The 15,076-nt window shown below is 41.9% G+C and overlaps 2 protein-coding genes across 3 annotated transcripts; one reads left to right on the forward strand and one right to left on the reverse strand.

Annotated features, from left to right (window-relative positions):
* The first annotated feature begins 717 nt into the window (after nt 1-717).
* On the forward strand, nt 718-14,732 carry LOC129777174 (uncharacterized). 2 transcript variants are annotated; one of them, XM_055783282.1, is made up of 3 exons: nt 718-8,277; nt 8,344-8,394; nt 8,479-14,732. In XM_055783282.1, the coding sequence occupies exon 3, from the start codon at nt 12,916-12,918 to the stop codon at nt 13,846-13,848; it is 933 nt and encodes a 310-aa protein (XP_055639257.1). In that variant the 5' UTR covers nt 718-8,277; nt 8,344-8,394; nt 8,479-12,915; the 3' UTR covers nt 13,849-14,732. The 2 variants fall into 2 exon arrangements, with proteins under 2 accessions (XP_055639257.1, XP_055639256.1); XM_055783281.1 differs by having other exon boundaries at nt 718-8,394.
* On the reverse strand, nt 1,299-4,843 carry LOC129773845 (uncharacterized). Its single transcript, XM_055777503.1, has 2 exons — nt 2,618-4,843; nt 1,299-2,543 (listed from the first exon to the last, which is right to left on the reverse strand). Exons 1-2 carry the CDS (start codon nt 4,841-4,843, stop codon nt 1,299-1,301), a joined length of 3,471 nt encoding a protein of 1,156 aa, XP_055633478.1.
* Nucleotides 14,733-15,076: the final 344 nt, after the last annotated feature.

Below are 15,076 nucleotides of genomic sequence, written 5' to 3' on the forward strand. Positions count from 1 at the left end.
TGATTCATTCTTGTACTAGCAGAACAATGCATGCTCGAGATACGCGTAGCAAGTGAAACCAAATCACATACAAAATTCCAGAAGGACATATACTTTCTTGGTGACAAAATAAACGAAATAAACTCTGTCTGTTAATCTCAACAACCTCGAAAAGAGTAGCACTGCTTCATTATGATCAAGATTAACGCAAATGCAATCCTAGTTGAAAGCAGTTTGCGACTGGCACGCGAACCCGAATAAATTATTAACTTATTATAACTTATTGAATAACTTGGTACTCCCAAATAATTTTTTTGGTGCACAACCTTAACACCTGCTTCACCATAGCGTCAGTTCAATGCGTTGATGACAGAAAACAAACAACTGCTTGGAAACAGCCTCAGCAGAGATGCATTACTAATACCCTATCGTAAATATTTCCCTCCCGCTATCTCCCCTTCTTGTTTATATTTGTCATTATGACTGCATAATTTGCAGCACCAAACAATCAATAGCAATCATAGCATAAAAAATTAGGCGATTGTTGCATCGTTACATTGCCAATGCACACGGCAGCAGATACAAATGGGGTTTCAGCGTAGCGAAGATGCACTATTTTTACGTACGGGTTATAAAGCACGCACGTACGCACACAAATATCCATATATCGATGACTTGAAGCAACTTAATATACATACACTTATCTCCGTTTTGCGCTCTTTTCAACAGAAGCCCTTTCTGTTTGTTGTTCGTTAAAATTAAGATGTTAGTATTGGGCCATAGTGGCCCAACACGGCTTTCGGACTAAGTACTAACTCCTTCACGGTCGGTTTTAGACTGAACTGTATTTCCTTAAATTTTACATTGCTTAGGTCACTTGGGTGTTTCTTGTTTCTCCATGTCAGCACAAAATGTGCGTTTGATTATACAGCGTTCGCATTATTTTGATTATACAGCATTCACACTATCGAGTCGGATCCTCCGCTGCGCCCCTTCCAGTTCGCGCAGTCGTTTCGTGTTTCTCCTCCAATGGTAGTAAATGATGGCGATCACCATCGCCACGATGAATGCCCCGTCTATGGAATATGATGCGACGTCGTGCATCGATATGGTATTCTCGATCTTATCGCTGCCGAACATTATACTTGTTTTTAATTGTCGCGTTTTCTTGGAACTCGTAATGTTCCCTACATTGTGGCGCATTTTATTGCATCGAGGAGGGTCTTAATCGCTGACCCAAGCACTCGAGCGTGTGAAACCACTTCGTTTGGAATTTCGGGTCTCGCTATTATCAGCGGAAATTTGCATTGTCAATTTTTTCATAGGGTCGTCACCCAATCTGATTTCGTGTACTTCCATTTTCTCCCCCCTTTGGGACGAGGGCGTAGTCTACCGTCCCAAATCATTTGGGGTGCTTGGGGAGGGGGATCGTCTTCTAGTTCGATTGCTTCGGCTTGAGATTGCTGTTCGTTATCAGCTGTGTTGTCATACTCTTCTATAATGGGTTGAATGGTGTGCTCCTCGACTGGTAGAGGAGCAAGTGTTCGCACGTTGCGTTTGTAAATTCCGGTAGCGGTTCGCACTACTGCCACTCGGACTACTCCATCATCTCCAGGGTGTATTTGTGTGACAATTCCCATAGGCCACCTTGCTACGGGAAGGTGATCGTCTCCGATCAATACGATTTGGCCTACCTTAACGTTGGCTTGTTGCTTGGTCCATTTTGCATAATCACGTAACTGGTGGAGATACTCGTCTCTCCATCTTCTCCAAAATTGTTCGAGCTGCGATTGTACTCGTTTCCATCTGGTTGTGAGATTGCTTCCATCCTTACTCTGCGTAGGGATGGGCACGGCTAGCATTGGGCGTGCTATCAAAAAATGACCGGGTGTGATCGCGGTCGGTGACTCTGGCGTCGTGTAAACAGGTGTGAGTGGTCGCGAATTCATTATTGCGGCCACTTGGTAGAACAGTGTCTGCAATTCCATGATGTTTAGCTGTGCTCCTCTGGCCGCTGCACTAAAGAGCCGCTTGGCTACCTTTATGTTCGCTTCCCAAAGTCCTCCAAAGCTGGGGCTTCGGGGTGGAATGAATGAAAATCTTATTCTGTGAGTTGCCGCAATATCAACTAATTTGTTTTGAAAAACTTCATTGTTATATATTCTTCGTAAACGATTGAGTTCTCTGCTGGCCCCGACAAAGTTCCGCCCATTGTCGGAGTAAATAACCTCGGGTATTCCCCTCACTGATGTGAAACGGAGAAGTGCTGATATGAACGCTGCCGTCGACTGATCTTCGACGACTTCTAGGTGAACTGCTTTGGTCGCAAAACATATGAAGATGCAAGCATATGCTGTGGTCTTGCATTTCGATTTTTGATTGAGATATACTTCGAATGGCCCACATAAGTCCACTCCCGTGTGAGTGAACGCTACTGATTCATTTACCCTGGGCGAGGGCAGTTGTCCCATTCGTTGCTGTAAACGTCTGGGCCGCGCTTTGGCACATAAGATGCATCGTTGAATGACTCCTTGTACGGTCCTTCGGAGATCCCTCATCCAAATCTTTGTCGAAATTCGTTTATTACCAGATCTGTTCCGGCGTGAAATCTATCCTCATGTATTTTTTGAATTATTACCCTCGAAAATGGGTGCGATTTGGGAATCAATATTGGATTCTTTTGTGAGATGGGCATTTCTGCATTGTGGAGTCTCCCTGTGACATGTATGACTCCATTTCTGACGATTGCGTTGAGATGCTGGAAAGGTCCTTTCGTAGGCACCTTCCCAGTTTTTCGTAATTCCGCTACTTCATTTGGATAAATAGTGGCTTGCATAATTCGGACTACGAGTGTTAGTCCTTCATTCAATTCAGTGGTGGTGAGTGGGCCCGATCTCTTTTCGTTTCTGATGCCTGTGTCTTTATTGACCTTCTTCATATTGTTTATGGCTCTACACAGCCATGCAAAGTGTCTTACTGTTTTGTCATGAGTGTGATGGTGCGGGTATTTTGCGATTAAGTCTTCGCATGCCTTTCCTGTTGCTGCTACCAATCGTGTTATTGGTTCTTTAATCTCTTCCTGTTCTGCAGCAGCAGTGTATTCGTAGCCGCTCTGCAGATAATATTGTCTTCTTCGTATACATTCCGGTCCGTGTAACCAAAATTCTAGTTTTGCTTCGCGTAATTTTCTGACTGGAATTCCTCTCGAAACCATATCAGCCGGATTTTCTTTCGTAGATATATATTTCCAATGCTCTGGATTCGTGGTGGAGTGTATCTTCTGCACTCTATTTCTAATGAAGGTTCCCCAACGTGTATTTGAAGATTTGATCCAACTTAGCGCTACTTGTGAATCACTGTAGTAATATTCCGACGAGATTCGACCGGCCAGAATGCTCTTTATTTTAGCAGTTAGTTCTGCTAGAAGTGCCGCCGCCAAGAGTTCCAGACGGGGCAGAGTGACCTTCTTCAAAGGCGCCACTCTCGATTTCGAACATAAGAGATTCGTACTCTCTTCTCCTTTTAAGTTGATTGCATGTAAGTAAATGACGCATCCATAAGCCTTTTCGGAGGCGTCACTGAATCCGTGTAAATCTAGTGCGATCGTATGACTCGGAGTCGACATCCGAGGTATTTCTATCTTGCTGAGCTCCACTAATGAAGCTTCGAACTTCTTCCATGAGCTTAGTGCTTGATCTGGAACATCATCGTCCCAGCTGACGTTATAAGTCCACAATTCTTGCATCAATATTTTAGCTGTAATGATTACAGGTTGTATCAATCCGATTGGGTCATACAGTCTCAAAATCTTCGAGACCATCTGTCGCTTTGTGAGCGCTTCGTATGTTTCACCTATGTTTTTCGTACTGATGAACTGGAACACGTCTGTTTTGGGGTTCCAGGCTATCCCCAATGTCTTTATGACCTCTTGGTCACCAACTTGGATCAATGGTTCCAAGTCTTTCTCTGGAATTCCTTCCAGTACGCTTGCGTTGTTTGATGCCCACTTTCGAAGTGGAAATCCATGAAGTGACAATGCATGCTCTATTTCTCGTTTCGTCTCCGTCAGTTCATCTGCGTTGGACGCTCCAATCATCAGATTGTCAACATAGAACGATCGTTGAATGGTGTCGGCAATTCTCGGATTTACCGACCGATAATCTTCAGCTGCTTCGTGTAGTGCCCTACAGGCCAAGAATGATGAAGACGCTTCACCATATGTGACAGTCGTCAGTCTATACGCTTTCAATTGATCATTGGGGCTGTCGCGCCACAAAATACATTGTAACCAAGTGTCTGTGTATGCGATGTGAATTTGTCTGTACATCTTTGCAATATCTGCTACTAGCACGTCGTTGTGCGTCTTGAAATCAATTAGCAGATCAAATAAGTCCTTTTGAATGGTTGGTCCCACGATTTGTATATCGTTCAGGGATACTCCGGTTGACGTCTTTGCACTTGCGTCGAACACCACCCTAACCTTGGTGGATGTTGAATCTGGTTTCACCACACACGAGTGAGGGATGAAATACTTTACTTTGTGAAAGTCTTCTGTGGTGACTGGTACCATATGTCCCAGTGTTTCATATTCATTCATGAATGCCCTGTACTCTTTGTACAGGTCTGCATTCCGCTTGAGCCTTTGCTCAAGCGATGTGAATCTTCTATATGCTTGTTGATAAGAGTCGCCTAACGATGACGGCTCCCCCCGTAGGGGCATTCGTGTAATGTATCTCCCGTCGGGAGCGATCTCTAACGTTGTGCGGAAGTGACTTTCCGCCTCGCATTCGTCATGTTGCTTTGGATCCCAGTCTTGAAAGCACGCTTCTTCAAGACGCCAAAACTTCTCTATGAGTTTGGCCATTTCGTCCTGTGGGAATTCGAATTCATTTCTGCTACACCTTGTAGCAGGCAATACAGTGGTTGATGGGCTGCTGTGACGTAGCGTCCCACATGCAATCCAGCCCAAGCTGGACTCTTGATACGTAAGACCGTTGGCTACGCTAAGCCGGCCTGGCATTAGAATTTTGAAAAATATTCTCGCTCCGAGGAGAATGTCGATTTCATTCGATCTGTAAAACTGGGGATCGGCAAGGTGCAATTGTTCTGGTATCCGTATACCCTTTTCATCAATAGCTGTGCTTGGTTGATCGTCCAATATCTTTGGCACTATGATCAATTCTAAACTTTCATTGTAGTTGCTTGCGTGAGAGGCTATCACAGTTTTGATACCCCTTTTAACATGTGCTTGTCCGCTAACTCCTTTAATGGTTACGTTTACCGAGTGTTGCGGAATTCCTAGGCTTCGAGCAGCCTTTTCTGTGATTGTTTCTACTTGACTCCCTGAATCAAGTAGACATCGAAGAGGGTGCCATTTCTGCTCACCCTTAACATGAATTATGGCTGTGCCCAGAAAGACGTATTCTTCCTGAGCTAGTCATTTCGTTGAACTTGCTTGTGCTTGATTGACATCCTTCTCGGGATGCAATTGTTGGATCTCGTCCCCCTTGGGAGAGTCTCCACGATGAAGTAGTGTATGATGCTTCGTGCTGCATATTTGGCATTTCCGTTGTGATTTGCACTCCTTCGTTGAGTGCCCAGGTATGAGGCAATTAAAGCAGTGCCTCCCTGCTTTGATAGTTTCCCATCGTTCTGGGATGCTCATTTTCGTGAATTTAGGACACGTAAATGCTGTGTGTCCTTCATTGTGACAAACGTAGCACCGCTGTGCTTCCCTTTTGTCTTTGGTGGTCGCAGCTTTGCCTTCGATTGCTGCTACGACTTTCGGCTGGGGTCGATGACTAGAGTGTGCCGTTTCGGCAGCCACTTTGCAAGTCATCTGGTTAGCCAGCCGCTCTAATTCTATTTTGAATTCGCTCCAAACATAAATGCGCTGGAGGTCCAACTTTTCTTCAATCTTAGAAAGTGTTGATTCATCCAATCGTTCTTTCACTAAGCATATTAGTAACCCATTGGCGATGCAATCTGGTTCGCCAGGTTGTTCATTTGCTATTTGTCGAGTGGCGGACAATAGTGTATCGACAGCGTCGATCAGTCCTAGTATCGCTCTTTGCGATGCCTTATGTATCCTTTTAATTTTCAGCAGAGTGTAAAAGTAACCTTCATATGCGATTCGTTTCTTGTAGAATCTTGCTTCCAGTTTGGCCCAGGCTTCAGTGAAAGGCACTCCTGAATTCTCGAGTGCTTCGCAGGAGTTACGAGCGGGCTCGTATTCTAAACATTTCGCCAGGAAAGCGTATTTGCTTGCATCCTCGTTTAGGGTCGCAATCCGCTTCTCAAAGCGGGCTTTAAACGATAGCCACTCGGTGGCTGACCCACGGAACTTCGGGAGCTCCAATCGGGGTAAATAATCGGCCTTGCTATTGCCGGTGATCATTGTTTGATCCAGTACTTGCCTTGAACCTTCATCCTGACTCGGTTCATTCGTCTGTGATTGCGCATGCCGTATTCTCTTTGCCAAACTGGCTCTGGACTTGATATATGCGGGGAGGAGAGCATCCCGTCTCTTGGAGGGCCCCGTTTGGCCCTCAATTTTCAGTATCACTGCACAAGCTTGATCGTACAAGCTTGTTAGTACTTCTTGTTGCACTAGTAATGTTTCGACTTCGTCGTCGTCTTCTGCTAATTTGCATGCGTCTTTGATAATCGGAGCAATGCTTTGCTCCAGTGCCGTTAGCTGCTTTTTCCAGCTTTCAACGGCATCGTCCTCGTTTGTCGTCATGTTTATTTGATTTGATAATTACTAACCGCTTTACTTGTTTGATTGACTCAAATACTTAGCTGGGTCATTGATTATGCTCCAGTCTAAATAGTCGGCTATGGCTTCGGCCGATCTATTTAGTTCAGTGGTAAATCTGCTTTCGTATCTGTTTATAACCGCGGCTCCTGCCGCCAAGTTGAACATGTGCGATATTATCAGTTTTATCGCTGCAGCTTCTTCCCGCGTACGACGCGGGTCCTGTTTCAAATTCTCCTCCGTATCCCTCATATACATGTAGCACATGGAATACAGTAGGTCGTTGGAATGTCGAGAATTCATCTTTACAAATTTTTCACATCAGTCACAATAATTCGTGTTTATCACACATCTTCCACGCAGTTGCACACCGTGCTTCGCTCACGGGCGAAGTTTACTTATTGATCACACAGTCACGCAGTGTCATGTTATGATTCCCGCGAATGGGAAATTCACGTTGTCAATTTTCAGCCACACAGTGGCGCATTGTAATAACTATGCAGTGGCGCAGCATACTTCCCGCGAGTAGGAAGTTCACTTTGTTAATTTTTAGCCACGCAGTGGCACATCATACTTCCCGCGAATGGGAGATTCATTTTCTTGGTTTCAGCCACTTAATGGCGCAACATCTTCCGTGCGCTGAGACAATGTCACTTCACTTTCCGATTATACAGCCATGCAATGGCATCACTTTTTCGCGCGCGGAGAGAATGTCACTTCACTTATCAGAATCGATTACTTTCGCGAGTCCGTGATCGCTCGAAGTGCGATCACGTCGGGGTCACCAAATGTTGTTCGTTAAAATTAAGATGTTAGTATTGGGCCATAGTGGCCCAACACGGCTTTCGGACTAAGTACTAACTCCTTCACGGTCGGTTTTAGACTGAACTGTATTTCCTTAAATTTTACATTGCTTAGGTCACTTGGGTGTTTCTTGTTTCTCCATGTCAGCACAAAATGTGCGTTTGATTATACAGCGTTCGCATTATTTTGATTATACAGCATTCACACTATCGAGTCGGATCCTCCGCTGCGCCCCTTCCAGTTCGCGCAGTCGTTTCGTGTTTCTCCTCCAATGGTAGTAAATGATGGCGATCACCATCGCCACGATGAATGCCCCGTCTATGGAATATGATGCGACGTCGTGCATCGATATGGTATTCTCGATCTTATCGCTGCCGAACATTATACTTGTTTTTAATTGTCGCGTTTTCTTGGAACTCGTAATGTTCCCTACATTGTGGCGCATTTTATTGCATCGAGGAGGGTCTTAATCGCTGACCCAAGCACTCGAGCGTGTGAAACCACTTCGTTTGGAATTTCGGGTCTCGCTATTATCAGCGGAAATTTGCATTGTCAATTTTTTCATAGGGTCGTCACCCAATCTGATTTCGTGTACTTCCACTGTTAATATTACCAGTCTAGATTAGCTCACGGCTTACAGATACAAGGCTAGCTACTCCGGATCAGTTATTTTTTAGTGACGTCATCTGAGTCGTTGAAGTAAACAATGTGTTCTTATTTTTTATTTTTCGTGCTTTGTAAGTTTGTGCGTTGATAATATAGTTGATTATATTTAACACCATGAATAATTTGATAAAATTTAGCGACGATTAACGAGAAATAATATGTCAAATGCTGAAAACCAAGGCAAATAGGTAAATATAGTACCGCTTTCTGACATTTACAGTGTTGACCGATTCTTCTCAGCTTCTCCTGTCTAAATCGAAAATCCATTCCAGCTAAAGGATGTGTCCAGGAAAAAAGATGTTGAACAAAAGCGGCCTATCTACTGAATCGCTTAGCGAAATTGCGAATCCCTACTAGTGTAACACAATAACAGGAACTACGAAGGAATATTGACGAAGACGGAAACTATCCGGTGATCGGATAGGATCAACAAGCAGTACTATCAACGCTAGTTGATAGCTCAATGTTCAGTGTACTGAACATTTTGTCGAACTGTGCTTTGAAGGAGGAACTAATACACGAAACGGCTTACAGAGATCCATCCTAGAGTGTAATCAAACTGCAGGAATTCTATGCGAGCATGCCCAAAAACAAACAGAAGATACTTAAAGTATAATAAAACCTTAGCAATGTGAAATGCAGAGAAAACCGCAGAAATATATTCTTGAAGGTAAGGCACCAACATAGATTTCGGAAATGAGCGTTCAAAAGATGACTTCTTTATCTATGTTAGTTTATTAATGAAAGAAAACGTATAAAATAAAACAATCATGTAACTGTTTTGTTTAGCTTCCTTTTCTTCTTTTTCCCCTGTTCAGCATGGGCTTTGTTTAAGGACTTAATTCTATTATACAAGCGGGTCCTAAAAAAGAGCCCTTTGCCTTTTTCCGGGATGTCGATTGCTTGGGATACTTCAACACATTTATGTATGGCTTTCTCGCTACAATTCAGTTGATCACCATGCACGGCAACAAAGCAGTTTTCCAATCGCAGTATTTGATTTTTAAATTCCTGGCTTGGCTTGGTGAGTCCACCCTCGGATAAAAGATCCACCCAAGTGAAGTCCGTCGAGCTTCCAGAATATTTATCGGTCAGATGAAGTTTTCGAATAATATATCCAGCGATATATTCAATGGCATCCTCTTCGAACTCTGTCATTGATAGATTATCATCCAACTCGCCTTCGATCCCGCTAGTATCAAAATCATCTAATTCGGCTTGGTTAAAACTGGTTTCATCAGGGTCTGACATGTCTTCTCCCACAATACCGGCCAACATCTCGGCCGTCAACAGGACGTCTTCCACTTCTTCTACCCCTTCTTCTACGTTACTCCACTCACTGACCTGCTGAGTGCAATCGGAACGGCCTATAAAGATGAAACGAGCAATGTAATGCATAGAAAATTGCAGATAATACGATTTTTATTACCTAGGATACACAATCTCAATCGATGCATGAATTCCATTGCTGTAGGATGGTCATGCAAGCCACCTTTGGCACGAATAGTTCCAAACAGACGTTCTAAATCATCTTGCTGGAGTCTCCTCGTCAGAATATACTTGTTGCCGTATGTAGTTTCCAAATATTCAGCCAGTTGGACGATTGCTGCATTGTTAATTAGGATACCTTTTTGAAAAGGAAGAATCATTCTTTTATTAGGAACTCTCATGTTTTCCATGACTTGGGTTGTTTTGGCCAGGATGGCCATGTGAGTTTCATTCGACATGCTGAATGCAACCATCCTCTCCCTGGAACCTTTCATGCTAGTTGACATGTTAAACAGGTCGAACCAATCATTAATTACTTTCACGAACTCACTAGTTTCGCATGCATTTGGGGAGTTCAGTACACCAAGACAAACTCCCCTTTTGATCGCTTGGGCAACCGTGTTTGAAAATAGTTGGGTAGCATATTTGACTTTCTGTCGGCCAGCATCTTTTACGTCCAAATGCGTGCTTGTAATTTTGTGACAAATTTTCAAGTCATGCTGTTCAAGATTCATGAGATCTACAATAGGTCTAGAATTGACGTACGTTTGACCGTCAAGCATAAAGCCAGTGTCCAAAAAATGATTCCTCACTAACTTGATCAGGTGAGGTGTGTCTGCAAAGACAAACACCTTGTGATCATCGTTAGTTTTGAAGTAGGGTTTCTCGGTAGTGATTGTCAACTCTCTCCATAGACCCATATTTGTTGGACCCATATCATAAACCATGGCCACAACAGTAAAGTTGATGCTATCCAAGGCTTGAACGATTTGTTTCACAAGGGTTGCGGTCATCGCACTGTCAAAATCGAAGTAGATAACTTGCTTCCAGTTTTTATAAAGTCCTCGAATCATCGCTACCTGAACGTATTTCGATGGCTTTAATACTTTGTCTGTACGTCGGTTATACTCGTACACCATTCGTACTTTCATTTCGTCGAAGGTCAATACACACACACGCTCTTTTTCATCGTATGGGGCTGACTTCAAGAGTTTCAGTACAGGCGTAAGTATTCCAGGTGACAAATCAAATTTTCCGGACCATTTCCGCAATGTGGAAATTGCTGGTAGAGGATATCCTTTTGATCGAAGCAATCTATAGGCTTTAGATCCTGCTGAATATATTGATAAGGCGGTTGAAATATCATCAGCGCTCCACTTAATCCGCTTGGATGGAGATCGAAGCTTCCGCACTTGACCTTTCGAAAAACAGTGGTTAACTCCTTGGCATAGTTCTCTATGTTTCCTTGACTCAGCAACATATTGATTATTCTTTTTGCGTTCCAATCGAAGCTCTTTTTGAAGAGCTTCAATCTTCCTCCGGTAGGCCAGTTCCAATTTGGTTCTGATGTAAAATAATATAATTCTGATAATTTTTTAAAAACGTAATTTTATCTTTTGCATCTTGCCCCGATTGAATATCTGTTTGGACAGATGCATCTTGGAAACGAGGAACATTCCTGAAAAAGGATTTACTTTGATGAACATCAACAAGGAGGAACATTTTGAAATTCCCTTACCTGTCGTACTCAGAAACGATTTCCTTCCGTTCGGATACGGTGATTTCGTTTTTCGCAACAAAATTGTTTCCCGCAGGCAATAATTGGCTTGGAACCGCATCTTCCCGCAGCATTCGTTTGCTCCATACGGTGTTTAGTAGAATGTCCTTCAATCGGTAGTCCTCATCTAAAAAGTGATCGGAGCATACCCTCGCCTTGGCTACGTTCAAATCACTGTTGGCTTCGCAAACATTTATCCACAAAGAACATAATTCTCGGTTTTTCGGAAAGCGAAAGAATCTCTTTTTTGGCCCGATAATGTCATTTTTATAATTTATACACCCGCTTACAGCGCATTGAACCATTTTCGAATTTTCATTTCAGGAACATTTACGCGTAAGTCGGAAAACAAAATACAACTGACGACTGTTTACACTGACGACTCGGATGACGTCATCAAAAAAAATCTTTACTCGCTAAAGAACTAGCCTTGTATCTGTAAGCCGTGGATTAGCTTAGCTGTCATCCTTTGTGGAGAAAGTTTTCCTACCGTCATGCGAAACCAAATCACTGACAAATTTACAGAACATTTATTTTCTTGGTGAGTCGTAGATAGCCTAGCTTGATGATTCCCCACACAATTGTGTAGCTCAGAACATTAATGCAATGGCGTCAGTTTGATGCAATGATTTCAATGCCAGAGACATCAGCGAGTGAGTAATTTAGTCGCGTCCACAGCTCAATCTGAAACTAAGACATGTAATGACGCAAAACAAGGAAGAACAAGCGATATTCATTACTTTGAATACAGAACGATACTGAAAGTTTGCCTCCCCTCCTTGCTTGAGACTCATATTACTCCTCCACCCCCATTGCCTTGAGAGAGGAATTCGATCCCTCGCCATTCAGCTCGCCCAGCAACGATGTTGCTCAATCGATTTCCTCACGAAGAATGAAAGTTTGCCTCAGCGAGATCCACTGTTTATACTCTAGGCAAATGTTCCCATCCGTTCTTCTTCTTTTCCTTTGTTCATGGAGACTTATGAAAACGGAAACGGAAAACGACCAAGTTCCAAAAAACATCTTTTTTACAAAAAAAAATTTGGGATAACTGTAAATCTCGACGGTTAATGCAATTCTCAGACATTAGGCATTAACTTTTTTTTTTAAATCTCGATTTTCGGTGATTTTTCATTTTTCAAAAAAATCAAATTTTAACGTTTGTGACACCAGTAAATGAAGTCTACTCCCGCTCGACGCTCTCCAGCAATGATATTGCTTCGATGACCACCAAACGAGAAGTAGTGTGGCTTCAAATCGCGGATGGTTCATTTATACCAAAAACGTTGAAAACGTATTAGTTGTATTAGTTACTCGTTATTGATGGTACGGGTAGGGTTAGCACACAAATCGGTAGAACAAATGTATGGAAAAATGAGGGATTAGTGAATTGTAATGTATAGCATATCAAACAAATCTTAGAGAATTTCCGCTATATAAAGCGGTCAACACAGAAACATCCAACTTCCAACGGACAGAGAGCTTCTGGCGGCAGCGAAGTATCAATTCTCTGGGCTACCGGCTAGCTATCGACCAATACAATTTGAAAGAGGGGAAATTCTCAACCCTACATGGCACCCAACGTACCACATTGCGTTCAAGCGCACTCGTCCAGCTGCATGACTTCGGGAGACTCTACAGCTGCACCGTGCAACATATATCCATGCAGGCATTCGTGTTTTCCCCGGAATTGACGAACCCATTGGAGGATGACAACTCGCCACTTCCTGGCGTAAGGCAAGACATGACATCTTCTCAGGAGGAGATGTTTCCATTAACGAAATCAGACGTCCCAGAAGATAATGAATTGTCAGCTTCACACCAAGGAGAAGTAGTAAGTTTTAACAATTTGTATGCATCGTCATACCAAGTAGTAGATAATGAACCATCTTCCTCGCCTCAACAACTAAATGTAGTTGAAATTTTGATATACTGTCAAAATTTCAACCGTATGAAAAGTCCACTTAAAATGAAAGAAATCCAAATTAATGTTCTGAATTCTTCTTTCTCGATAATTATGGCCACAGAGACAAGTTGGGATGATAGTGTTAGAAGCGAGGAAGTATTCGGAAATCGTTTTAATGTCTTCAGAGATGACCGTAATCTTCACAAATCCCATAAAAAATCGGGAGGCGGCGTCCTTATTGCTATTAATTCATTAATAAATTCAGAACATATTCCAACAACAGAATTCGACGAGTTTGAGCAAGTGTGGGTCATAGCACTTATTGCGGGGGAGATACATATATTTGCATCTGTTTACTTCCTCCCTGATCGTGCTCAACTTAGTTGTTATGAGAAATTCTTTGAAGTTGCTGAAAATATTTTATCTTCCTTTGCACCAGAATCAAAAATCCATATAAACGGAGATTTCAATCAACGAAATGCGGACTTTATCACTGATTCTGAAAATGAATTTATCTTGCTTCCAGTTGTTGGTGATAATAAGACTCTGCAATTTATTTTTGATAAAATAGCCGGTCTTGGGTTGAATCAAATAAACAATGTTCAGAATCGACAGAAATGCTTCTTGGATTTCTTGTTGACAAATATGACCGAAGATTTTTGTGTGACCGAATCATTAACTCCACTTTGAAAAAACGAAGCTTTCCACACAGCTATCGAATATTCTATATTTATAGATAACACTCAAAAACCATTTGATTATGAATTTGAGGAAGTCTCTGATTACACTAAAGCAAATTACCAATCAATTAGGTGTAAGCTTAACTATATCAACTGGCAGGATTTATTTAGAAGTGTGGAAAACATTGAAGTAGCAGTGATGACTTTTTACTCGATGATCAATGAAATTATAGAGCAGGAGATACCAAGAAGACGAAAAAGGAGAAATATGAACACAAAATATCCGATTTGGTTTAATCAAAGCATAAAGAATCTAAAAAAGAAAAAACAGAAGGCACATAAATTTTATAAGAAATACAAATCTGACGCTAATCTCCAAAAATATCTGAACATTTGCGAAGAGCTCAACTCAACTGTTAAAAGCGCTTTTGAAGATTACAGCTTAAAAACAGAGTCGGACATAAAATCTAACCCGAAAAGTTTCTTTAATTACATAAAAACAAAATTAAAAAGCAATGGTTTTCCATCACGCATGCACCTTGACGATACCGTGGGGAATGACCCAGAAAAAATTTGCAACCTCTTTGCAACATTTTTTCAAGAAGTTTATATTGTAACAGCTGAGGAGGACCGAGATCGTGACTTCTTTGCATTTCTTCCAGAATTTCCATGTAATGTTAGAAAACTAACTTACATTGAAATTTTTGACGCATTAAATAAGCTCGATGTCTCGAAAGGGCCAGGTCCTGACGGAATTCCACCGGTTTTTATAAAAAATTTGGCATCTGAATTAACTCATCCACTTTTATGGCTTTTCAATACGTCATTGAATCAGAAAGGTTCCCAAAAATATGGAAAAACTCTTTTCTTGTACCAATATTCAAATCCGGTAATAGATCCGATGTAAGAAATTATCGTGGAGTAGCAATTATTTCTTGCATTCCAAAACTCTTTGAAGCCATAATAAACCAAAAACTTTTTCAACAACTAAAGACACGAATTACGAATAAGCAACACGGTTTTATCAAAGGACGATCAACAACAAAAAATTTGCTGGAATTTGTCACATTCACTTTGATTGCAATGGATAATGGTAATCAAGTTTAAGCTCTATACACTGACTTTAGTAAGGCTTTCGATCGTGTTGATATACCCTTACTCCTTCTTAAACTTCAAAAAATAGGGATAGAAGTCAAGCTATTGAAATTGCTAGAATCATATTTGACTGACCGCACCCA

This window comes from Toxorhynchites rutilus, chromosome 3, assembly GCF_029784135.1.
Source record: "Toxorhynchites rutilus septentrionalis strain SRP chromosome 3, ASM2978413v1, whole genome shotgun sequence".
Taxonomy (NCBI): domain Eukaryota; kingdom Metazoa; phylum Arthropoda; class Insecta; order Diptera; family Culicidae; genus Toxorhynchites; species Toxorhynchites rutilus.

Coding starts and splice junctions, on each gene's coding strand:
- LOC129773845 (XM_055777503.1), bottom strand. CDS start 4,843: ATGGCCAAACTCATAGAGAAGTTTTGGCGTCTTGAAGAAGCGTGCTTT. Junction 2,544..2,617: donor AATCGCACCCATTTTCGAGG/GTAATAATTCAA, acceptor ATTTCGACAAAG/ATTTGGATGAGGGATCTCCG.
- LOC129777174 (XM_055783281.1), top strand. CDS start 12,916: ATGCAGGCATTCGTGTTTTCCCCGGAATTGACGAACCCATTGGAGGAT.